Source organism: Corylus avellana, chromosome 7 (genome assembly GCF_965113065.1).
Source record: "Corylus avellana chromosome 7, dhCorAvel1.hap1.2, whole genome shotgun sequence".
Taxonomy (NCBI): domain Eukaryota; kingdom Viridiplantae; phylum Streptophyta; class Magnoliopsida; order Fagales; family Betulaceae; genus Corylus; species Corylus avellana.
The window spans coordinates 1724085-1749179 of NC_142496.1; the positions used below are offsets into that span (position 1 = coordinate 1724085).

General features: G+C 34.7%; 3 protein-coding genes and 1 pseudogene across 4 annotated transcripts; 2 read left to right on the plus strand and 2 right to left on the minus strand.

The window, feature by feature from the left end:
- Positions 1 to 261: 261 nt before the first annotated feature.
- LOC132183740 (DNA glycosylase superfamily protein) lies at positions 262 to 5136 on the minus strand. The gene is made up of 5 exons (XM_059597147.2): positions 3682 to 5136; positions 2232 to 2289; positions 2032 to 2115; positions 1765 to 1906; positions 262 to 1073 (listed from the first exon to the last, which is right to left on the minus strand). Exons 1-5 carry the CDS (start codon positions 4175 to 4177, stop codon positions 705 to 707), a joined length of 1149 nt encoding a protein of 382 aa, XP_059453130.1. The 5' UTR covers positions 4178 to 5136; the 3' UTR covers positions 262 to 704.
- Positions 5137 to 10349: 5213 nt separating this feature from the next.
- On the minus strand, positions 10350 to 15075 carry LOC132183741 (26S proteasome regulatory subunit). Its single transcript, XM_088518290.1, has 5 exons — positions 14853 to 15075; positions 14397 to 14457; positions 13737 to 13841; positions 11980 to 12319; positions 10350 to 10716 (listed from the first exon to the last, which is right to left on the minus strand). The coding sequence occupies exons 1-5, from the start codon at positions 14991 to 14993 to the stop codon at positions 10695 to 10697; spliced, it is 669 nt and encodes a 222-aa protein (XP_088374416.1). The 5' UTR covers positions 14994 to 15075; the 3' UTR covers positions 10350 to 10694.
- A 1130-nt stretch (positions 15076 to 16205) lies between these two features.
- Positions 16206 to 18704, plus strand: LOC148584322 (TMV resistance protein N-like; annotated as a pseudogene). Its single transcript, XR_015912810.1, has 2 exons — positions 16206 to 16801; positions 17614 to 18704. The product of XR_015912810.1 is annotated as a TMV resistance protein N-like (transcript).
- Positions 18705 to 19347: 643 nt separating this feature from the next.
- On the plus strand, positions 19348 to 22058 carry LOC132183738 (uncharacterized). The gene is made up of 4 exons (XM_088518136.1): positions 19348 to 19539; positions 19626 to 19994; positions 20098 to 21297; positions 21390 to 22058. Exons 1-3 carry the CDS (start codon positions 19348 to 19350, stop codon positions 20773 to 20775), a joined length of 1239 nt encoding a protein of 412 aa, XP_088374262.1. The 3' UTR covers positions 20776 to 21297; positions 21390 to 22058.
- Positions 22059 to 25095: the final 3037 nt, after the last annotated feature.

The following is a 25095-nucleotide window of genomic DNA, read 5'->3' on the forward strand; positions in this document are numbered from 1 at the left end:
TTGGAAAGATTCATAAAAAAGCAGTACTTTTCTGCTTGCCCCGATTTATATCAATTATCGATCAAAGGCCCTAAAACTCCCCTAGGGAGGTGCATGTGCATCCAACAATGAACATATCAAATCAATTCTGACACAGGAATACCCCACATCATTTGGTGATCTTGTACAAACATGTCTATCTAAAGGGAGTCATCCCCCATCCTAAGGGGACAGGGAAACATTTAGCTACTACTATATCATTGTCACACATTAAAAGCAAAATTGACTGATCAAGTTTAAGTTCTAGCTGTAAAGCACATTATAGGGTAGCAACTGGGGCATCAGCCAGTCCTACCCTAACTGTAAAGTCATGGATCAGATGGGGAAGGACTGAACAGGAGTTTTGTTTCCTGTCCTAGTCCTCTGATGCCAGAATGGGTTGAAAAGAAAAATCTAATCACTAACCTTTTAAACTGTACAAAACATTGTACATGAAATTCTGAAGGCTCTCAGGACAAGCCCCATTGACAGCACAATCATCAGTTAAATTAATTCACTTTAGTAATCTACAATCTAGGAATCCATGATGATTAGGAATTCATGAAATTTTATACACAACATCAGCTCCGTTACTACCCAGTGCAAGAGTAGCTGTGAATATCAACAAGGTAAACTGATGATTGAGCCCGGACCTCTACCTGCCATCGACCGAGACATTTGGTTCATCATTCTGAAGATAAACTCAATTCATCAATGGCAATGGATAGTTCTGATTCGATAGCGTTATCAGGGTTTGTCTCTTTGGCCTTATCCATGATGCCATTCTCTTCCTTCCCTTCTGCTGCGTCTATACACTCCTGGAATCTAAAGCAACTGATGAGATGGTCATTTGTTATTCCTGCTACCTGCATGAATGAGTAGATGACAGTGGGGCCCACGCTCCGGAATCCCCGTCTCACCAGGTCTTTGCTTATCACGTCTGCTTTTGGAGTTTTCACCGGAACTTGGCGAGGATATCGGAATCTGCTAACTATGGGCTTGTGGTTCACAAAGCTCCAGATGTACTTGTCAAATGACCCAAACTCATCTATGACCTGGCATCAGCAAAACCTGCAAAAAGTTAGTTGCAATGATAATTATAGCAATCAAGGAAATGTCCAATTATTGCACTTCAGTGAAAAAAAGGTTAGTGGCTAATGGCTGGAAATTATCAAGTCTGATAAATGACTTGGGCCTTGCCAACTAAGAAAGCTGGCATGTTGAAAACAAGAAATAATTAGGTGCATGAGTAACTCTTGAAATAAGATATAATGATGTCAGCCTGGATAGATGGTAATATATATGTTTGTCCTGTATGGGTCATACAAATTGCACACAGATCTGGACCACAATTCAACTCCTTTGCTCACCAAACCGACACGATCAAATGAGCACTAAACACCCATTATTTGTCATTTAATTGCTCATACAAAGAGAGAGAACATAGCAAGTGTCCTCGACTTAAGAAAGGTATTCTGACCCAACCAAGGTTTTCCACTTCTGGACATCAATGCATAAACTAAACCCGCTTGTACTGGACTGCTAACATCATACAAGATTTTAACACTTTTTTGACATCCATTTTACTTTGGGTAACTTCACAAGAGTAAATTTATGTTGCCTAAATTTGTTAACATAGTCTGTTCTAAGCATCTTCAAATATATAAGTAATAATTCACAGAGACCTATCCACATGCATCTTCTGCAACTCAGGTAAAAAAATGCTATAAGAAAGTGAGAATCTACCTTAGATATTTGGCGTGCATTCTCAATGATAGCACGTAGCTTTGACTCTGATAAAAGGGAGCTTGCAGTGCTTCCTGGTGCTATCATCTTCTTTTCATTCAATTTTGAGACAGTGACTGGATCAAAATCTGCGAATGCTTCCCTGCAAAAAGAAGATTGTCAGAAAATATAATACAGAAAAAATGCCAAGAAGCTGGGAAGAGGCCATGATTTCAAGGTGAATCTGTTGATAGGTGAACATAAGATTAAACTTCAGAGTAAGCATACCTAAAGATATGCCTTTTGCTTAAAATGACAGGCCATGTAAGTTCAGCCAAAGCACCAGAAAGAACAAGCAGCTCAAACAATTTCCTGCATGGGATCAGGGATATTAAGAAAACAAAAAGCAACTGGAAAATAGAAATACATATCAAAAAGGGATACCCCTTTCAATGAATATGGAAGCAAGCAATGTTGTGATTCCATACTTGTCATCGTGCACTGGAACTCCCCATTCCTCATCATGCAAAGCAGCATAGCATGGGTCTGGTTTCAACAAATGAAACTCTTATCAGAATAGAAAATCTAAAAGAAGCATAATAATACAGCTAGGCAACACCCAGGAACAATGACTTTCCCAACCAATGCATACCCTGCCAATGCCTGGGTGAAACATAAGTACGTCTGTCTCTACTTTGAATGCAACTTACTGATGCATACAATGTACTTTTTATTTAAGTGGGAAATAATGACACCTTATTGTGGATGGTAGAGTCATATCTCTCCAGTTTTTGCACCAAATAAGAGCAAAACACCCGACAAATAAACAAAAGCTAAATAAATATAAACACGACATAGTACTATAATTAATTCAAAGTGATCATAACCATAAAACAAAAAATCCAAGAAAAATCAAAAAGCTGGATGCAAACGTTTTTCTTTCAAAAGTATTGCCCTCAATATCAAACTGCACGGTTATGCTCACTTCTCAACTTCTTAAAATGGAGTACCTCCAATGTAGCTATTACAGAATGCAAACGCAATGACTAAAGGATATTGATCCAAGTTAAGGAAACTGCAAGATGGGAAGGAAGAATGATTAGATGACCTTGGGCAGTGTCACCTATCATTACATCATAGACTTAAATCTTAACAAATTAGGCTCGGAAAATATCCAATACAATCTATCAGTTGCATGGTGAAATCGTAGAAATCAGGGGTTTTACTTGACTAAGAGCTCAGTTTAGTTAGGTTTTTGCAAGAACCTAGATACAAAGCCATAGTAGGCAAAACAAAAACTGAGAATGAAGAACTTGATTCCAGGTCAAAATCTCGTCCAAACCAAATTCAATCTGGAAACTGAACTGACCATCACAAACATGAACAGAGTGAAGTTAATTTAACAAAGCCTTAAATCTGATTACTTCAGCAGGGCCCATCTAGTCTACTAAACTCTATCAAGGGCCATATCCTCCATAAATCAAATGCTTCAGTCTATGTAGAGAAAATCATATGGTTCAGTTTCCAGTTTAGTAAAAATGATAAATGCAACACCTGTCAGTTGCATTGAGTTGATGCTTAACCAAATCACTACGCATCTGGCTTTCCTAGCAATAACATATAACATAGACTTTCTTATATAAATCTTAGCCTATATGTTAATAATAGAATCCAAATGTAAATTGCAAATTATTTCGGTTCTTAAATGGTATACTTATAAATAATCACATACATATAACTAAACAGCAAAACCATTCAAGTTAGTTCCAATTCACTTATCCAAGGCCTGTCCCGGAATATCATTTCAATGTAAAAATAAGTAATGACTTGTAAAGGCAATCCGCAGCAGATAACAAAAAGGCACATATATCTTCTATAAAAACGTAACATTTTGAAATAAAAGAATTGCTCCAACATCAAAGAAGAGAAAGAACAAACCCGCATTTGGTGTCACCCACGCACACCTCTTCTTAGTCTGCAAACCATCAGGTGGAGACTCCAAACCACCATCAGAAGCAACACTTCTCGGCTTCGAAGGATACGGCTTCCGCCTGCTCCCTACACTGTTCGATCGAATCAACCTGCCAGTAGACGCCCGGCTATGAAAAGAATCCGTAGAAGCATCGGACGAACACGAAGCATTTAATGACAAATTGGAATGCAACAACTGCTCGTGCCTGCGAAGCACTGAAGGCACATTGGCAGAATGCAGCTGAGGGGAGGAAGTAGTAACCGTAGACGAGTTACGGGCTTTCTTATCTTCGGCCAATGTAGCCTCCCCAGCCGATTTCTCGACCTTTCTCAATGGTTTCAAGCAGGGCTTTCGTGCACTCAACGACCCTGTCTTGTTCCCGTTCCCCGCAGGACCAAGAACTGGCCTCGTCTCCTCCGAATCAGCCACATTCATAGACCTCACTCTTGGAGCTCCCGACATTGATAAAACAAAACTCCTCCTTTGGTTCAACGCAGAGATCCCAACTCTTTGAGCTCAAATTCAAGCTTCCCAATTGTACCAACCACCTTGTGAAGTTTCTTTCAAATCCTCAAACTTCCAAACCATCCCACAAAATCATCCAAAACCCACCAGCAAAATCCTCCGAAACACACATTTTTTCTAATCTTTTGACGCTCGAAATCACTCCTAAAACCCTAGAAACCAAAATCCATTAGAAAAATATAAAATTTTCACTTCCTCTAGGTACATTCATTGACCTGGCCCCCACAAGCTCCCAACACAGATCTCACTTTTCCACCCTTAAATTCCACAATTTTCACAGCCCTGCCAATCCTAAGGTTCATTCAAAATCACTTAGCTGAAGTACTAAAACCTCAAACCCATCAGAATCCCACAACACGAAACCCCCCATTTTTCTCTGAAACCCAGATTTCAAATCGGCCCAAAACCCTAGAAAACAATACCCACTTGGGGTTTTACAAACACGAACATGAACTCCATCAAAATCAGCAAAATGGGTTCACCTTTTGACCAAAACTAGGGTTCACATACAGTGTATTAAAAAAATAGCTTTTTATTGTATATTCAAAATGAGCTTCCAAGAGCCTCGAAAGACTGAGATTCCCCTGCGCATTGTGAGAAGCGACAGCTTCAGGAAAAGTTGAAACTGCGTCGTTTTCAGGCGCCACTCACATGGACAGAAAAAGCTGACACCTTGGCGTCTGCAGTGTGCAGCTCATGTCCACCTACCTCCTTTTTCCCGAGAAAATGGAAGGGAAAGTTCGAGAGAAAATGTGGGAAAGTGAAGATTAGCAATTGATGAGAATTGGCGATGAGGGTATTTGGGCATTCGATCAAAGACAAAGGAATTGCAAAATTTTCTGTGAGAGAGAGATAGAGAGAGAGAGAGAGAGAGGGGGGGAGACTTTTAAAGAACAAATGAGTGAGAGAGAGAGAGAGAGAGAGTAAAAGTGAAGATTGGGCTTTGGCTTTGTTTATTGGGAGGCGACCGGGAGAGCCGGTTTTGAGCAGTCTTTTACTGGCTATGTCCGGTTTTGGATTTTATTTTTAAAGTTATGATTTTTTTACCTAAATTATAAAGGTGAAGTTTGTATAAAATTTTCTTTAACATATTTCAATAAGTGACAAGTGTCATTCAATATTTTTAGTTTTTTTAAAAATTAATGTTTAGGTTCTTAATTTAGTAGAATGACAATAAATGAATCTTAAAAATATTTTTTAAAAATGTGATAGATGACACTTGTCACTTATTAAAATAAGTCGAAAAAAATTTCGACCAAACTAGCCGGCTAGATAATAGGATTGCCAACCCCCAAAATTTATGTATAATAAATAGTTATGTGGGTGGTGATTAGTGAATTAGTTTAATGAATCATCACTTCATCACCCACATATTAATTCTATTTCTTAATGAGGCAGGTATGAGATTTGTGGATATTTAATTAATCAATAGGATATAGGATAAAGGGTATTTTTATAGGTTGCTAGAAAGCGTATTGGATTTAGAGAGAGAGAGAAAAAGCATTCTTATCCCTTCATTGATTAACATGAGACCTCCAATGAAAAATTTCCTCAGGTAATTCAAATCCTATAAGAACTTATATAGCCTACAAAGACGGATTGAAATTTTTTACAATTTTAATGCCCGGATTGCTTAGAATTCTTTTTATAATTGTTTGTCTGATTGTAGGAGATAGACAATTGTAAGGAATCCCGAGCACTATAAGACTAATGGACAAAGTAAAATAGTTTTTCTTTATTGTAATTACATGCCATAGTTTAATTGATGGAGTAATATAGCATGCGTATCAATCAATGAGTTGAGTTGTTGTGAAATGCAATTAGATTTCTATAATTGAATAGTCAACTCTTTTACATTCTTTTAAGTACAATTATGGGAGGCGATTTTGATCCTAATTAAGTTTAGTGTAGGGTGTACATTTGGTCTTAGCTTATTTTAAAATACAATAAACATATGGTATATGTTATATGGCATCATATAATAATTAGAGATTCATAAGTGGACACGATATAAGAATATACTTATGATATAAATAAGTAGAATTGAACAAGTCTATTATTGGAATTTAAATAAATAAAATTAAGCTTTATGTAGCATAGCTAGTTGTAAGTAGATTCAATTTTTTTTTTTTTTTTTTTTCTAATCCATTTATTTGATAACAATTTCTCCCTCTTCATTTTGGTTTCTCTTTCAAATGAAAAACATTAACAAACAAATCAGATACAAGATATTGAAAATCATTGTCATCTTTATATCACATTAAAACATTTTTTTTTTCAATCAAAATACAAAATAATTAACATACGGAGTAGTACCCAAAATGTAAGTTGTTCTAACTAGTGATTATCAATGAGGAGAAATTGGGTTGGAGGAACTAATCTATTAAATTAAGCAATGTGTCAAATAATTTATTGACGTGTGGAATGTGCCACATCAATAAATATTGATGTAGCACATTCAACACGTCAATACAATAATTATTGACGTGCTACTTTTGCCACGTCAATAATTATTGATGTGGCAAAAGTTGGGTTATTGTTTGCCATGTCAAAAATTATCCATTTTTTTGTAGTGTAAATAGAATATGCGATTTTCACAAACATAATTAAAAAAAGGCATGGAAAAATTACGTATTTTAAGAACAAATGTCAATTTAATTTCTTCTGATCCCAACTAAAAAAAAAAAAAAAAACCCTTCATCAATGTCAAATATGATAAAGCCACAAAGGGAAAGATTAAAAGAAAACCATGAGAAAGGTGGGTTTTATTCTCAAAATCTACTCAAAATGGAAAACCCAAGGGATATGCTCCCCAAATAGGAAAAGAGAAGTTCTCCTAGTTGTCATCACTCTCAAGTCTCAAGTATACTTCCTTTAAAGTTGTTAATAAAAACAAACTACAGTTTTAGATTATAGTAAAAAATAAAAACCATAGTTTTTCAATCTATTTTTATTCCCTTTACTTTAATCTTTATGCCATGCTTTTCTTCAGATTCTCCCCATGTTCCTTGAAGTTTCACATCAAGATTTTAGGTTAAAGCCTTGGACATGAAGATGCTCTGTGAACTCTGATGATCTGATTGACTAATCCTCAGCATGATAAAACAAAAAAGTGAAAAAAAAAAGAAAAGAAAGAGAAAAGATAAGCAGCGAAGGAACGTAGGTGAAAAGAAAGAGAAAGGTATATCCTTTGTCGTATGCTCCAGTCATGACCAAAAAAAAAAGAAAAGAAAAGAACCAATCACTATTGTTTGTGTTTTAGAGTTGAGAAATCATAGAACATTTATCTCGGTTCTTTTCTTTTCTTTTCTTTAAAAAAATATATCGACCATTAGATTTGTAAGATTCGAAAAATTCACCTAAGTGAAAATAGATCCAATGGTTGATTTTAAGAAGAAAAAAAATGATGGAGAAGGATGAGAGAAGAGCCGAGGAATTATATGCAAAATGATTAATCAAAAGTTTAAAGAAGGTATTCATTTGATTTTTGCCTGTGAACAAGACTTTGGGCATGTTTATAAAGAATGAGTAACCCTCTCTTGTAGAATCGATTTTATAAGATGAGTTAGGTCCACGAATTTTTTCATGGTATCAGAGTCTACTACAGGACGAATGGGACCTACACTACTTATCCCGTGATAAGGACCAAAAAAAATACCGGCCTGCACGTGAGGAAAGGTGTTGAGAAATAATCACACATTGAAAAATGTTTATAAAGAATGAACAATCATTTCTTATTGAAGCGGTTTTATGAGATGAGTTAGGCCTACAAATTTATTCACTTTGAGTTACATGCTTTTCCAAATGTGGAGAAGTCTCCCACTATAAAAACAGGAGGGAAGGTGGAAAAAAAAAAATCCATTTCCAATTGAAGCCTAAGGTATTTTATTATATTATATTTTTTCTTTTTTTTTTTTATTTTTATCTCTCTATTTCTCTTTGTTGTTCAGGTTAAACAACGAAAAATAAAATAAAATAAAGAATACAAAAATATTTAAATGATATAGAGAAAGAAAAAAAATGCTTGAATGAAAAATGCTTTTAAAAAACCATTTGCTAAAATTAAAAAAATATATATAGCTTTGGTTAACTATTTTATATAAAAATTTAGAACACTCATTAAAGGGTATTTTTTTTGCTTGAAATAATGTTTTAATTTGACAGGAAAATAAAAATAATTTTGAATATTTTCTTAAATCTGCAAGATGGGGTTGGCATGCAACTATTGGAGGAGAGAAGCACTTGGAAAGTATCATATTCTAAAGCTAATCACACGTCTTTTTTACTTTATCCCCTTTGAGAAGTTTTATCAATTTATTTACTCACCACCTACTTTGTTTCTTCTTTCCCTTGGAGTCAAAGTTGGTAGATTTCGAAGATCATTCACTTCAATTTTCACTCTTCGTATCTTGTCTTAGTCAAATTAGTTTAATTGTCAAAATCTTTACACTAGTCTTCGCTTATTATTGCTTTCTAAAGGGTACTTTTTATCTTTTATATGAAAAAAAATATATATGTTTTGATATGATATAAAAATGAAAGTAGTTTCGGATGTTTCGTGTTTCAAATTGTTTGTTAATGATTTTGTTTTGAAATGAAAAAACAAAAAAGAGAACATAACGAATTATCAAATAAATGCAATTTGGTCAGTTCGAAAAATTGATTGCAAAGTTAACTGATTTGCGTATAACCTCACTAGATAAGCTGTTTCTATTAACCAAAATAAAAGCATTTTATCATTTCGACATACGAAATGCCCAGTTTTAAGGAAACCATAGTACAAAGGCATAAGAGCATAGAGTTCTTTGGTGTATACATTTTTCTTGAGAACTCACAAACCAAGATCTTTTGTAAGTGTTTTACACTGTATAGTGATAATTGAAAGAACTCAATCGTTGGTGTTTTACTACAAGAACAAAACATATACATCCACGACCTATTTAGCTATTTGAGTGAAAATAGGAGAGAGAATTGAAAGAGATCTAGAATTTTAAATTTTGAAATGATGGATTGAATTGATTCTATAACACCCATCCGGCCATCTTATGATACTTATAACCAACCAAGAGACTCAATTCTTGGTTATAGAAGTTACAAATCCATGATATACAACTCTTGGAACTATATGGACCAGTAAACCCAAATAGAAAACTAACTTTCATGTGTGAAAAGAACAAATTTCCCTGTTGAGTTGAGAGATAATTTTTGTTGAATAGACATGTGAAAGCACACAACTTTCTTCACTTACTTATGGACAAAGCAATGTCTTGTCGGAACGACTCAAAACAAGTGCTAATCACGTTTGCATTATCATTTCAAAATGATTAATCAAGTTGTATTTTGAGCTCCATAAAATCACTTATTAAACTCAATCTCACCTAAAAAAATCACTTATTGAACTCTTTCATAATCCACCTACTCCATATGAACAAATGTAATTCTAATTTTTTGGGATACCACAGTCACAACTTGCAAGCTTGCAATGTACTATGATTAATTAAAGAGTAATGCTAGAAGTCACACTTTTATCTTACCTTGCTAATGTGACCACCAATCACCCATTGTTAAAAAAAAAAAAAAAGAATTAAAAAAAAAAAAAGACAAGGACTAACTGCGACATCAACAAAATCAAATAGTTGTGAGATAAAAATGCAATTTCTAGCATTACTCTTAATTGAATAGAAACATAATCAAATACTCCTGCTTATCATTTTTGTTTGTTTATATATAGAGAGAGAGTCCTTGAACTATTATTGAGGCAAATCCATCTTCAAGATCTAATATTGTCTTTTCATGTCGATGCATTATATGCCTTTCCCTATCAACCTTAGTTGATTCTGTTTTTAGTCATAGCTCATGGGACGTTGGTTTCTCTTAAGCAATGAATAAAAACAGAACCAAACAGAGGTAGATAGGGAAAGGCATACAATGCATCAACATGAAAAAATAGTAATAAAATGGGTATGCTCGGATGTGGCATATTAAATAACTCCATTCTCTTTCATCATGACAGGGTCTTTACAGAAAATAAAAACAATCATGACAGAAAATGAAAGAAATCATCATAGGGCATCAATTTTTTTATTTTTATTTTTTTTAAAGGTGAGCAAGAATTCTTAAAAATTCTAACAAAATCCATGCCATCAGTGTTGTAAGATCTTCCTTTACTTTAGTACCCCACAACAGAATTATTTACCTTGCTATGCAAAACAAATGGGACTCCCTCAAAACAGTGGGGAGAAAGAAAAGGTTAAACAAATTGAACAAATCAAACCCTCAGAAGTTAAATGTTCCGGAGTCCATCAGAATGCAAGTTAATCAACATTAGTTATGATATGCAAATTTTCTTTAAAAAAGACAACGGTCTACATGATATTATCATCTTATACAACACAAAATTAGTCTGTGAGCACTTTACAGCTCTGCAGTTCCACCTCCATGTGATGAACTGATATTATAAGAGCTGGAAATGGCATCTGCAAGCATCCAAACATAACCTAAGAGTTAGTGATGTTCATGGGTAGCATGCTCCCTCTGGCCACTGAAAAGATAGAAATAACTAGAAGGAAATTTAAAAGATTATATATCCTCATCAACCAAACTGTGCAATGGGATAAGTAACAGTCCATTCTTATACAAGTATTTCAGCAAGATCACAAGGTCAATGTTTCATTTCTAAGTATTTTGATGCTGGGAACACTAGTATTTGAATTTATATTTCAAAAGCATCTTGAACATTAATAGCATAATAGCGAAATGGCATAACCAATGCCAAGAAACTAAAGGAATTACAATTGCCAAAATAAACAGAAGAAAAAATAAGAAAGGAATGTCTCCAACAAGCAATATCGCAAGCTGGGAATCAGTCTAAAACGTACCGTGCATTCAGACCAATTTTAAAGAAAGATGACTTTGAATGTGTAGAAGAGTTCACTTAGTTTGTTTCTTTGGGAATATGTAAAATGAAATTTGCATAAAGCCACCAAGTAAGAGATTTCTTCACAAAATAAATAACAGACAGACCAAATACCAGCCGATTCTTTAAAGTGTAAAGGGACCCTTATAGTTTAAAAGAGAAAATATGATGGCCACTACTTTTTTTTTTTTTTTGGTAAGTAATAACCAGTCTTATTAAAAACGTAAGGCGCCTCAAAATACACAGGTAGTATACAAGAGGATCACCTAACTAGAAAAGGAAAAACGAGTAAGGAAATTATCATAACTAATCGACACCGGAGACAAATGTGCTACAGTCCAAAGATGCTATTTGCTTCGATGGCCACTACTGTTCAGCATTACATTTGTTTGCTAGTCATAGGACTAATTTAACATACTATTTGCTTGGAACCCCCAGTAAAAAAAAAAAAAAAAGAGACAATTATCCAGTTCTATCTATAGGTTGCAACTTGCAAGTATAGTCAGCCACAAAAAAAAAAAAACCCTTTCTCCATTTTTTGTTGCTAATTTCTCTATGTATTATATTATTAAGCAAAGAGATTTGTCAATTTTGCAATGATATCACCGTCTTCTGGATGTCTCTTCCACATGATAATATATCACCATCTTCCCTACGAATTGTGACTCTGTTCTAATGAATCCTAAATAAGCCACTACAATCATTCCAGAGGAAAAGTTTTCATTCTTGTAATTGCTTCTAGGACATGTGAACATTTTGAGAAATGATAACCACAAGAAATTTATATTGAGTAGAGCACAACTAAAGGAGATGGCAGACATACCCCAGAAGTCCCCTGCCTTGCCATGTTCTGGGTGTTACTGTCAAGTTGATCAGTGCACCCTGCCTCATAACTACTACAGGAATGGCACAACCTTGATTTGTCTGAGCTTCAGACAACAACCTTTGTGACAGATTTTCGCCAGCTTCAACATTTCCAAATTTGACAATCTGATCTCCCAACTGTAAACCATCCTCTGCTGCTGGTGATGCATCAGCAATTACGTCAACAAATGCATATGGTACACTGACCATCAGATCCACATCCATAGCATTGGGAGATGATGCAGATGGAACAGCATTAACAAATGGCAAGTTTTGGTTGTTTAACCCATCATCATTACCTTGCATATCAGGCAAAAAAAGGCAGTCAATTAGTTGCATACAAGATATCACTTGTTCATTCCTTTTTTTTTTTTTTGATAAGTAATCAAAATATTATTAAAAGCAAAAGGCAACTCGGATACTCAAGAAGTATACAAGAGAAACACCCAATAGACATAATATCATTTCTTCACTCTAGTATACATAATGAGCTCCAGTTTTACAAAGACAAGACAAGAAAAAAAAAAGAAAAAAAGAAAAAGAGAGAGAGAGAGAGAGAAGAAGTTAGAGAACTTCACAGATCAAAATGAAAACCATTCTCAGTTATATATTGATAGATCAAAGATGTACCCTATATTTGAGATAAATGAAAAATCCATAACCAGCAAACAATAATGGTTAACAACTAGATGCGGGCGGTTAAAACTAAAAAATGGCAACCAGAATCAGAACCTGCCTTGGCTAAACAGGTGAACCGTACTATTAAACAGTCGCTCACCAGGTCAAGCTGGATACATACAGTACTTTCAAATGCAAAGTAAACAGGTTTTCCGAATTGCAGACATGATCAAGTAAGATGCATTAATAAATAAATTTCTCCATCTCCAAGTGATACAGTGAAAAACAATTTTCTTATCCAGTAAAACCATTTTGACATCATTTTAAAGCATATAAAGAACAAAATATATGTAGTTTCTGCAAAAAATATAATCTGTATTACAAGTGAATGAATTAGACATGTCATGGAATAAAAAATAACAAGAAGACTAATAATCATGCTCCCATATGCAAATGCACACATTTGAGCACGCATGCTTGCACTACAAGGCAAAACTGCAAACCAGAATTCAGAAAGAGTAGTTCAGATTAACAGACAAAGAAACCATGGAATGTCTACAACACAACTACCAACAATAAAAAGCTTATCGTCAGGCTTAACAGCTGCAAGTCATTACAAAATTTTCAAGAAACCATGGAATGTCTACAACACAACTACCAACAATAAAAAGCTTATCGTCAGGCTTAACAGCTGCAAGTCATTACAAAATTTTCAAGAAACCATGGAATGTCAACCACAGCTTGGACAATAAGAAAATAGAACAAAGCTATCTGAAAAACATTAAACATCTGGCTTACAGCTAGCGTCCAAACTTTGCAATATTTCAGAATATTGGCTCAAAAATCTAAACAAAGGGTATCACCACTAGCAAGCACTCATCAAGGTGATATAGTTAACCTATTGGTCATTCAAGATCCATATGGAGGCTACAAATTTGACATCATTGATAAGTGAGACACGTCATCTAATTCGTTTTATATGCATAAGTTGCTGTCTTCAACCAATAAATTTCCAACGAGTAACGCCAGTTGCTAATTATTTTTAAAATATTTCTCACAACAGATATGGGTAGAATAACATTTATTTCATCCAGTTACCTAATTCATTGGGAGTTGAAGACCCAGAAGGAAGCCTTGCCGAGTGCAGAACTTGTATATTCTGATTTATTTTCTCAGTTAACTCCCTGTGATCATTCCGCAGCTCTGCAGATAGGAAAGAAAATAAAAAATAAAAACAATGATTAGATCAAAATTACAAATATGAAGTTGTAACACCACTAGCACTGCTGCAATGGCCGTAATAGGCAGTTAAATAGTAAGCATGCTCTCTGTTTTTAAATTATGTCACTTTCAGTTGCACATAATCTGAACAAGGATTGCTGAACTACAAATATTAAGAAGTTGTGATCTCCACAACTAGTTCTCTTCAATGAACATAACAGACAAAAGAGGAGAAAGTTGGATGAAGAATAGTCAATATCACAGTAGGGCCCTCCCATATTACTACCATCACTCTGCTTTAAAATTAGGTACTTTACAATAGACACTAACATTTTTGAGGGACTGAATATTGGTAATGGTTCCAAAGTTAAAACATGCACAACAGCACTCACACCATAATCCTCATAAGAACCCAGATACTCAAATTCATTATGAACAGACAACAACTAAGATAAAGTACCATCAAGCATATATATTTCACTGAACATATTACCGTCAAACATATATTCGATCAAAATACAACAAAAATCATCATACCAGAAAGACGATGCCGCTCTGCTCGAACAACAGGAATGTCGATATCCGAGAGAGGAAAACCCTACATTGAACCGAACAACAAAACCCCAAATTGTAAAAATCCACAATCACTTCCATTTACTACCAATCACCCCCTACACTAATACCCCATTTAGCTCCCAAGCAAGCAAAATCCACAGCACCTTGAACTGTATAACTTATATTTCCCAATAAATACTAGAACTACCAAATTTTTAGAAAGAAATAAACAATATTAGCATTCACCTAGTTGAGATTTTCTTCTATTACAATATAAAGGGAATAAATTGCAAGACGTGAATCTTTTTCCCTTAATTTTTCAGCAACCAAATGGGGTCCTAATAAAAATCAATTATTTCGAACAAATTTTAGCTCTATATACTACGAAAAAAAAAAAAAAAAAAAACAACCCAAGCAGAAAACAATAAAACAAAACACCTCGGAATCGGTGAGATTGCCGGAAAGGCCAGGGCCGCCGGGCTGGCAGAGGCGGCCGATGATGTCGTTCATCTCGGCCTCCATGGCGCTCCTCTTATCCATCAGAGCCATCGTCTCAGATTTCAAGTTCGTCGCCACCATTCTTTGTGCTGATGCTTATCAAACGCCCTTCTTTGTACTTCGACTGTGTTTTGAGCGGTGAGTTTTTTTTGTAACGAGAAGAGGAATGAGGTTGATGGTGGGTAGTTTGGTAAAATTAAACGAAATAAAGTTTATTAAAAAAAAAAAAAAAACTCTATAATATTTTAATACCAAGCTGTTAAAATGAGATTAAAAGAAAAAGGTAAATCTATGAATAAACACGATTTTGAGCACGAGTAATGCTACATACATTCCCACTTTCTCATTTTTCCGCCCACGCCTATTTTTTTAATTTTTAAGTGCTTTTAATAAAAATTAAAAGAAAAACTTGACATTATGTGCCTTCCAATAGGCAATAAATCTAAGTCATGAAAAAACTTCTACTCTAATCAAATGGAATTTTTTTTTTTTTTACCAAAAGCTGGCCAGCTTAATATAAATAAAAGAGATTTTTAGCATTACATTTTCAAATTATATATTTATAATAGATTAACAGAATTATTATTTTTTTAAAAAAAAACAGATGAGTGTTATACATACTCCTCATTTTTCACTTTGGTTTATGCATATTTTTATGTAAAATGGCTAATGTAAAACTCACTTTATACCATGCATCTGATTATCTATTTTTTTAATCTATATCATTTAAATACTATTTATTTTATTTATTATAAGGATTGTATTTTTCTTTTTTCTAAAGACCATATTTTTCAACCTTTGGTAAAAGAGAGATAGGAAGAGAGAAATAGTAGGAGAAAATTTTAGAAAAATAAAGATATAAAAAAATAAATATTATATTAATGAGATGGATGTATGAACGATGCACACTACATACAACATGAATGTATTTTGCATAATTGCATCTGAGATGTATAATCTAATGTAGATGGTTTTTTAGTGTTTTCTTTAATTATTTTAAATAAAAGTAACAAATAGTTAAGTCACTGCGAGTGCTCTTAGTTTGACAATAAGAATTACAATTAAATAAAATAACAAGAAAAATGCTATATTTATCAAAAGAAATTTCTCAAAAAAATTGATTCTTAAGTGCTTTGTTACCATTTGATAAGATGGTGATAAATTGTCTAAAATAATAAATCTCATAATATATATATATATATATATATATATATATATATAAAATAACATTTTTCAAATAAAAAATAAAATATTGTCCAAATGACAATATAGACCGACGCTGCTTTCGGCGATTCTTCGAAATGACTTAGGCAGGAAGTTGCCAAGGAAGTCTCTCAACATTTCTTTTAAAGCCTCTGATCAACACGCTTTCTCTTGATCATTTCTTCCATGGCTGTCCAAGCAACCTCTTCCTCTTCCTCTTCTTCTTCTCTCAGCCGTCAATGGGGTTACGATGTGTTCTTGAGCTTCAGAGGCACAGATACTCGCAACACAGTTACTGCCCGTCTACACAAGGCTTTGACTCAGAAGGGAATCAACACCTACATAGACGACGACAACCTTAGAAGAGGAGACGAAATTTCAGCAGCACTTCTGGAAGCCATTGACGAGTCAAGGATTTCAATCGTTGTACTCTCTGAAAACTATGCGTCATCGTCATGGTGCTTGGACGAGCTGGTTAGGATCGTCGAGTGTAAGAAATCAAAGCAACAGATCGTTCTGCCGGTGTTTTACAAGGTAAATCCGTCGGTAGTACGGGATCAAAGCGAGAGTTATGGAAAAGCATTGGCTAAACTTGAAGAAAGGTTCAAGGATGACAGGTTGCAGAGGTGGAGGGCAGCCCTAAAAGAAGTGGCCGATTCGTCTGAATGGCGTTTAAGGAAGAAAGGGTATTTCTGACCACTCTTGTGCCTTCATTCTATCATTTTCTTCTACTTCTAATTATAATGAATTTGTGCTTGAATAATTTTTTTTTAAAAAAATAAATAATATATATTTGCCAATTTGATAAGTTACCAATTAAGGTAGAGAGTAGTAATTAAGCAATGCTTAAATTGGTGTGAAAGTAGTATCACCTAAAATTATATGATATTTATCATATTTTTGGAAATTAAATTTCATGAAGAAAAAAAAGATCAAACTTAAAATTAGAAATTTGTTGATTGAAACATTTAATGTGATACTCTAACATATTAATTTCTTTCTAAAGTTCATTGGAGAACAGAAAAAATTAATCCCAAGTTGGACATAAAAGAAAAAAAAAAAATCCCAAATAATTGTTTTGTAGCCCTTTGAATTGCAAACTGATAAATCAACGCTTATCAAAAGCTTAAACTTACAAGAATGGGTGAATTCAATTATTTAATTAGTATTTTAATACGCATCCTCATATGTGAACTCTTCTTTAACAAGTGAGGCTTAATACATAGAAAATTCAACTAAAATGGGGGTGAATTGTAGAGTCCGGGTTCAAACTCATTACCTTTTGCTTGGATATAATTTTAAACTACCATTTATTCTAAAACTTTAAGTTTATAGGAAGAGATTAATTTAATTATTTAATTAATATTCTAACACTAACAAAGTAGAGGAGGGAAGTTTCATTGAGAAGGCCACAGGCAATAACAGAAGTTCATGTTCCTATGTCCTTTCATGTGAAAAGTTCAACTTGTTAAATGTGCCTTATCTTTTGTATTTGTAGGAGTGAATCAGAATTTATCAAGAAAATTGTTCAATGGGTCTCAAGAGTTGTAAATCGTACATACTTAAATGTTGCTATGCATCCGGTTGGAGTAGAAACCCATGTACAAGAGATCAACTCACATTTAAGTATTGGGATGAACGACACACGAATGATAGGGATCTTTGGACCTGGTGGAATTGGGAAGACGACTATTGCCAAAGCGATCTATAACTTGATTGCTTATCAATTTGAAGGTAGCTGTTTTCTTACAAACACTCGAGAAACATCAAAGCAAGACTTTGGCTTGGTCCAATTGCAAAAGACACTTCTTCGTGAGATCCTTGGAAAAGTTGGAAGTTTGAAGTTTGACGAAGTTGATCGAGGAATCAATGTGATGAAAAAGAGACTTCGCTCTAAAAAGGTTCTTTTAATTCTTGATGATGTAGATCAGTTGGTCCAATTAGAAACATTGGCGGGAAAACATGATTGGTTTGGTTTAGGAAGTAGAATCATCATAACAACAAGAGATAGAAATTTACTAACTAAACATGAAGTTAATTTAATGTACAAGGTGGAGGAATTGGATCACAACAAAGCTCTTCAACTCTTTAGCTTGCATGCCTTCAAAAAAGACAAGCCTGAGGATGACTACTTGGAACTTACTGAACATGTAATACAGTATACTGGGGGCCTTCCACTAGCTTTAACAGTGTTGGGTACAGATCTACATGGTAGAAGTGTACAACAATGGAAAAGTGCATTGGATAAGTATAAGAGAATTCCTAACAAAACTATACAAGAAAAACTTAGAATAAGTTATGATGGATTGGGTGACACCGAGAAGAATATTTTTCTTGACATTGCATGTTTCTTCAATGGACAGGATGCAGATTATGTTATTAAAATACTAGATAATTGCAATTTCTTTCCAAATAGTGGTATCAAAGTGCTTATGGATAAGTCTCTCATAACTATCGATGAGTTTAACAGATTGATGATGCATAATTTATTGCAAGAAATGGGTAGAGAAATTGTTCGACTAGAATCGCCCAAAGAACTTGGCCAGCGTAGTAGATTGTGGTTTCATGAAGACGTTCGTCATGTACTAGAAGAAAATACGGTAAGAGTCGCCAAAAAAATTATTTTAATTTTACTTTTGTTTCTTTTTCATAAGTGAAACCTACTATTAAAATATTGATTTTTTTTTTTTTTGTAAAAAATTAATGAAGAAATACACATAGATATACATATGTATGAAATAGCTGAATAAATAAAATGCTTTAAATTAGGAAAAATAAATAAAATCCCTTTACATATTTCAAAGATAGGCTGAGTTTTTATGAGTATTTTTGCCTTTTCTTTTATAAATAGGTAATAGTAATATGTAACTATGATAGAAGACAAAAGTTTGACATTTTGAATGTGGTGATCATCACTTTAGGACATTCAAATAATAGATACAAATTACCTATTTTAAAAATCTTGAAAAGAAAAGCAACATAGGCAAACATGCTAAGAAAAATAGATGGAGTATAAGTTTGTTTCCTTTTTACAAAGTAAGTGTATATATATTAGTAAAATATTAGTAAGTGCTAAAATATGGAAAAAAAAAATAAAAAATAAAAAATTACACTTTGATTTTACTAGCACACTTATGTATTGTCTTATCAGGGAACAAACAAAATTCAAGGCATATTGGTAGATTTGCCTGAACGAGACCCCATATGCCTGAGTCCTGAAGCCTTTGAGAAGATGAAAAAGCTCAGAATATTTATAAACCATAATGCATGCTTTTCAGAAGAGCCTAGTTTTCTCTCTAATGAGTTAAGATTACTTGATTGGCCTGACTATACCGTGGAATCTTTACCACCCAATTTTCAAGGAGAGAACCTTGTTGTTTTTAGAATGCGTAATAGCTGCCTTCAAGGAGTAAAGGGTTTCCAGGTACAATTTTTATTTTCTATATTTGTTCCTTCAAATTATGTTGTAAACTTACTTGAAGCTAATGTATTCCCTTTTTTTCTTGACAGAATTTTCAAAACTTGACAATTTTGGAATTTTCTAATTGTAAATTTCTAAGAAAAATCCCAGATGTTTCAGGGATCCCAAATTTAAAGGAAGTGACTCTTGATGGTTGTACAAATTTAGTTGAGCTTCATCATTTTGTTGGATTCCTTGATAAACTCCTTGATTTGAGTCTTCAAGAATGCTCTAACCTTAGAAGTTCTCTGAGAAGCTTCAAGCTGAGATCTCCTGAATATCTTAGCCTTGAAAACTGCTCAAGGCTTAAGAACTTTCCTCCAATTGAGTCTCTAATGGAATGTGTAAGAAGCCTTGACTTACAATACATTGGTATAGAAGAATTGCCTTCGCCTATTGGGTACCTCATTGGGCTTAAGGTATGTCTCTCTCATTCTCTTTTTCTCTCCCTTATATGCATGTTTGTGTGTGCCTTGATTTGTCAGTTAATTTTGCTGAAAATTTTTCATATCTGTGTAATAGGGAGACCATCCATTTGGCATTACACTTTGGGAAAATAAGATTCCAAATCAGTTTAGCCATCATAAAGGGGCTTCAAATAGTAACTCATGTGAAATAAATATTGATGAAGCTTGTGAAATAGAGATTAATGAGCATGCATATATGGATGGAGAGATGAGAGGGATTGCTTTCAATGCTGTTTTTGGAATAATGGATGGACATATGAAAGATCCTTTTGATTTTTTTGCTGATGTCAGCAATGATGGTTCAGATAATGTTTGGTTGCACTACCATGTTCGAGAATCTTTTAAGCTAAAGGGAGATGATTTGCAAGTTTGTTTTGGATTTGAGTCAGATTCAGTGTTCCTCAAGAATCGTAGAGTCTGTATGGTACGTAGGCATGAAGAGAAAGCAACAGATCATATGTTGAATCCTCAAGATCTAGGTGTGCTTCATGAGGATGTTGATGTCCATTTGGGTGTACCTGATGAAGATATTGAAAATTCGATAGATATGATGGATGGTATTCAACTTACTAAGAGAGGACGTGATGATGATGATTATGCCAACTTGGAATCCAATTGGCATCCACAACAGAAGAGACGTTCATCAACTTTGGACATCAAAATTTCTGATGAGAGGATATGCCACTTGGTGAATCACAGCTACAGCAATCAAATCACCCTTGGCACTTGCTAGATACTTCGAGGATTTGTCTAGAAACCTTGAGGACCTTGTTCATTTCTTTATGTACACGCTTTATACTTGGACTGCAGGCTGGATTGCTCCCCTAGTGAACAATTTTCCTGATTTTCTTTTTATGTTCTATTTTTCATTCTCCCCTTCTTAGTCGCTCTCTTGTATACTTCCTGTGTACTTAGGTTGCGCCCCTCTGCGCTCTTTAATGCATCTTTACTTATAAAAAAAAAAAAAATCACCCCGGGCACTTAAACCAGCTAGCTTCTTTTCACTTTTTTCTATAAGGATCCCTCGACACTTGTTAATTTTGTTATGGGTGAATTGCTCACTGCGGTGGATTCAGAGGGCTGTTTTCAGCATTTGGGTCTTACCTGAAAGAAAATAGAGTGACTTTGAATTTTGGCTGAATAATACATCTGTTGTATTCCTTTCTTTTTAAGGAGATTACTAAGTACATGATAAATACACAAAGTGCAAAAGATAACAACTCCAGCTATTTACAGTTACAATCTGATGGCAAAGGTAAAAGTTCCAAAACTGTCATGATAATTTACAGACTCTAGAAGTAATCACTCCAGATGAATCTTCATCTCTACTCTCTTTATCATCTGCAGGAATATCCTTTGGAACAGTTGCTACCTCATTGGAATTGATAGACTTTGGAGAGAGTAATGAGATAAGCTGCTCTGGTATTGCTGCTGTCAAGTTCTTATCAAGCTGATGTGGAGCTGATGGTGCTGTTGCTGACTGAGTAGTTACATTAACATTACCAGCCCACTTTTGATGCTTCTAATGGTAAGGCCTTACAGTTCTGTAATGACACCAAGATCCAGCCTTTGCCTGCTGATTTGTCCACTTAATTATGGATCAGGCCGTCCTAGTCCGGAAACAAATCTGCCATTTTTCAAGTTTTTGGTGCGATTAACAAATGTGGTTCAATACCAGAATGTGCCAGACATATTCAGTATTTGACTATGAATGAGTTTTTGCAAGACCAGCCAATTAGCTATTTGAGACAGAACCACTAGCTTGAGTTATAACAACTGTAAGTGCTTCAGTAGGGCTTATCATTGAGCTACCCATATAGACTTCAATTTCATAATTGAGCTGTTGCTTTCTTTCATCAGTTTTGTTACATGTTAGTTTTGTGTGGCAGTGGCTCCAAGGGAAAGGGGAGGAGGAGACACATTGCTTTATTTTTAGGGTCTTGTTAGAGCTTGTACAGTTTTTTGTTTTGTGATTCTCATGGGACAAATTCATCACCAATGCTTAATAATACTGGAGTTGGAAACATCTGGTAGGCATATTGCATGGATTTCATTTTGCTTTTGGTCTGTGCTTTTTGCTGGGTTTTAATTTGGCTGTAACTTTCACTTCATATCTCATAGTGGCTTTACTCCTGTTATTTTTTTCATGGTGTCAACTTCAAGTTTTCTAAACAATTCTAACTGAATATTGAGTGCAGTGGGAATCGGGTTTGGCTTAGGTCCAGTTTTAGTTGGAAGTCGACTCGTTTCAACTACATCTTGGCTTTAACCTCTCGTGCTGCATTCGTCATTGGGTCCGCCAGTCCTTGTTCACAAACACTTCATCAAAGCTCTCAAGGTGGAAGAGATCCAACACTCAAACGCTCAAAATTATTTTCATATTTATGTTACATAATTTTTTTTTTTTTTATAAAGAATTAACAAGTGGAATTTTATTATGTGAAACATAGATTACTCCCAAAAAAGTAAGATGCCCAACTCGAATCAGAATTTAAACTTTAAAGTTTGCAGGGACCATGGAACCTACTAAGATAACTTTTCTCTGTACTGGGAATAATATAGATGGTTTTTATAGGATACGTTAAAGGTGCCGTTATGCAAAGCATACCTTGGGTTCTGCTCTAAGATCTTTAGATTAAAGACCAATATTTTTTTTTCTTTGATAATCCGGGGAACATCCATCCCTAAGTGTAATTTTTTTCGCAACTGAAAGGATATAAATTTTCAACAATTTTACTGTCTGGATTACTAGTAATTCGAACAATAAATATGAGAGAACTTAATAACGCTTATATATGTCTTATCTCGTGTCACTCTAAAATTGATGTAGCTTTTAAAATCATTATTAAATCAAAATTTAATAATAATTTATCACAAATTGAATGATGATTTTAAAGTCACATCAATTTTTTATGGACACAAAAGAGACATAAGGATAATTTTTAGTATTATTCATATCCTAACAGATCTCGAATAATTTGCTCACTTATCATCAGTAGGCTCCATAAGGATTTTTTTCACAATTCTACAATTCGAGCAAAAAATTATTGGAATTGAAATTCGAATGTAAATAGAAAAAGAAATCGAGTGTAATGAGATGAACGTGAGACGACAGATAGCTCCTATTTGCTTGGACGGATGCTCGACATCTTGAATAAGTATCCAAATAAATGAAGACTCACATATTCTTTCGAATGACCTACCCGTATTTGGGCTTGTGAAAATGCAAAAAGAAAATAGTCGTGATTATTGGGCATTTCTTGATAAGCGTGCCGTGGATAAAGGAGTTGAAAATGAAAGACGATTAGATTAGCATTTGGCACATCCCTCCGTGATTGAATGCAAAACTCTATAAACTACACATGCTTCCATCTCGTTTATGTATGATTTCTTAGCAGATTTTTTTGGCTTTTCACTGCAACACTTTCTAGGTTGTCCAACAAAAGTGAGACCAATATTCTAAATTGGAGTTAAGAAATTAATCTAATCTAGTCTGTTAAATTATCTGTCTTTAAAACAAGTGCGTGTAATCTTTACATAATTTGAAAATATATGCCAATCTTTTTCTTTGTTTTTTCAAATTTCAACCCAATTTAAAGAAAAATTTTGTTCAATCCTAATCTTTGTATCCCATAGTTATAAACTTATAATGTATTCAAGTACATTATAATGGGATAGTTTTTTTTTACAACACTTAAAACGATTATTTGAGACTGTTTTAACATGTCACTCTACAAGAAAATATTGTGCACAAAATCAGGACAAAATTCTCGTCTAAATTGAATTGGAGAAAATTTTCAAACTTAGTCTATTAAACTATTATTTGACCTTGGAACATGTGATTCTCATATGATTAATAAAGTATATTACACCCGTCTTCAGAGAATATAATTCTTACATGTATTGTAAAAATTAATGAAAAATTACATGCTTTGGTTACTGAATTTGAAGAGTTTCCCCCAATCTAATTTGGAAAAAAATTTTGTCCTAAAATCAATTGTCGTTACGATGAAAAACTTGACAATCATTATACATTGAAAATTTGAAAATATAGTATTTTCATATAAGCCTTTGTATAAAAAAAAAAAAAATTTAAGAAAAAAAAAAAAAAAGGTGAGCAATATATATTTTCAACATTTCATGCTATAAGGCAAATTGTGTAACTCGAGAAAGTTAATTTCACGTTGGGGAGGTGAATTGCCTACATTAAATTCATAGAGTATAAAGGTACTTATGGCTATTAAGTTATAGAGACCAATATTTAAAATTGAGAGGAGCTGGTTCCTTATAAACAAAGGGGCAAAATTGTCAAGAAAATGACACTTTTGCCCCTCATTTTATAACTAAGAGAATCCCTTTTTTTAAGTTGTACATTGGTTTCTTTGTAACCGAGAGAGATCTTTATAAGCGATTATACAAAATTGCATATAACTTATATAGGGAGGTTGCACAAAAGTCACATTTTGTGCCACCAATAAGGACTTGAGACATCAGTTAATTTTATTAGACTTATATTCAAAACAAAAACTCAACCACACTAGATTATCCTCTAAAAAAAATAAAAAATTAATTTTTTTATTTAAAAAAAAAAACAGATTTGAAGGGGTGGCCGGTTGGCCACCCCTCCCCCACATTGGGTGGCCGGCCGCCGTCCCAAGCCATGCGGGTGGCCGCGCGGCCACTCCGATGGCCTGGGGTGGCTCGCCGGCCACCCCATAGGCCATGGGGTGGCGGCCAGCCACCCCAGATCCAGATCTGGGGTGGCTGGCCGCCACCCCCAGCCCGGATTTGGGGTGGCTGGCCGCAACCCCTAGGCCTAGGGGTGGCCGCGCGGCCACTCCCATGGCCTGGGGGTGGCTCGCCGGCCATCCCATAGGCCATGGGAGTGGCCGGTGAGCCACCCCCATGGGCTGGGGGTGGCGGCCAGCCACCCCAGATCCGGATCTGGGGTGGCTGGCCGCCACCCCAGGGCCTATGGGGTGGCCGGCGAGCCACCCCAGGCCATGGGAGTGGCCGCGCGGCCATCCCATGGCTGGGGGCGGCGGCCGACCAC

What these genes read in the sequence shown, in the direction of transcription:
- LOC132183740 (XM_059597147.2), bottom strand. Translation starts at nt 4,177, where the DNA reads ATGTCGGGAGCTCCAAGAGTGAGGTCTATGAATGTGGCTGATTCGGAG. An exon ending in GTTCCAGTGCACGATGACAA is followed by an intron (nt 2,116 to 2,231) that starts GTATGGAATCAC and finishes GATCCCATGCAG; the next exon opens with GAAATTGTTTGAGCTGCTTG. An exon ending in AGCAAAAGGCATATCTTTAG is followed by an intron (nt 1,907 to 2,031) that starts GTATGCTTACTC and finishes TTCTTTTTGCAG; the next exon opens with GGAAGCATTCGCAGATTTTG.
- LOC132183741 (XM_088518290.1), bottom strand. Translation starts at nt 14,993, where the DNA reads ATGGTGGCGACGAACTTGAAATCTGAGACGATGGCTCTGATGGATAAG. An exon ending in GCAATCTCACCGATTCCGAG is followed by an intron (nt 14,458 to 14,852) that starts GTGTTTTGTTTT and finishes GGTTCAATGTAG; the next exon opens with GGTTTTCCTCTCTCGGATAT. An exon ending in CAAGGCAGGGGACTTCTGGG is followed by an intron (nt 10,717 to 11,979) that starts GTATGTCTGCCA and finishes GGATGCTTGCAG; the next exon opens with ATGCCATTTCCAGCTCTTAT.
- LOC132183738 (XM_088518136.1), top strand. Translation starts at nt 19,348, where the DNA reads ATGAAAAAGCTCAGAATATTTATAAACCATAATGCATGCTTTTCAGAA. An exon ending in AAGGAGTAAAGGGTTTCCAG is followed by an intron (nt 19,540 to 19,625) that starts GTACAATTTTTA and finishes TTTTCTTGACAG; the next exon opens with AATTTTCAAAACTTGACAAT. An exon ending in GGTACCTCATTGGGCTTAAG is followed by an intron (nt 19,995 to 20,097) that starts GTATGTCTCTCT and finishes TCTGTGTAATAG; the next exon opens with GGAGACCATCCATTTGGCAT.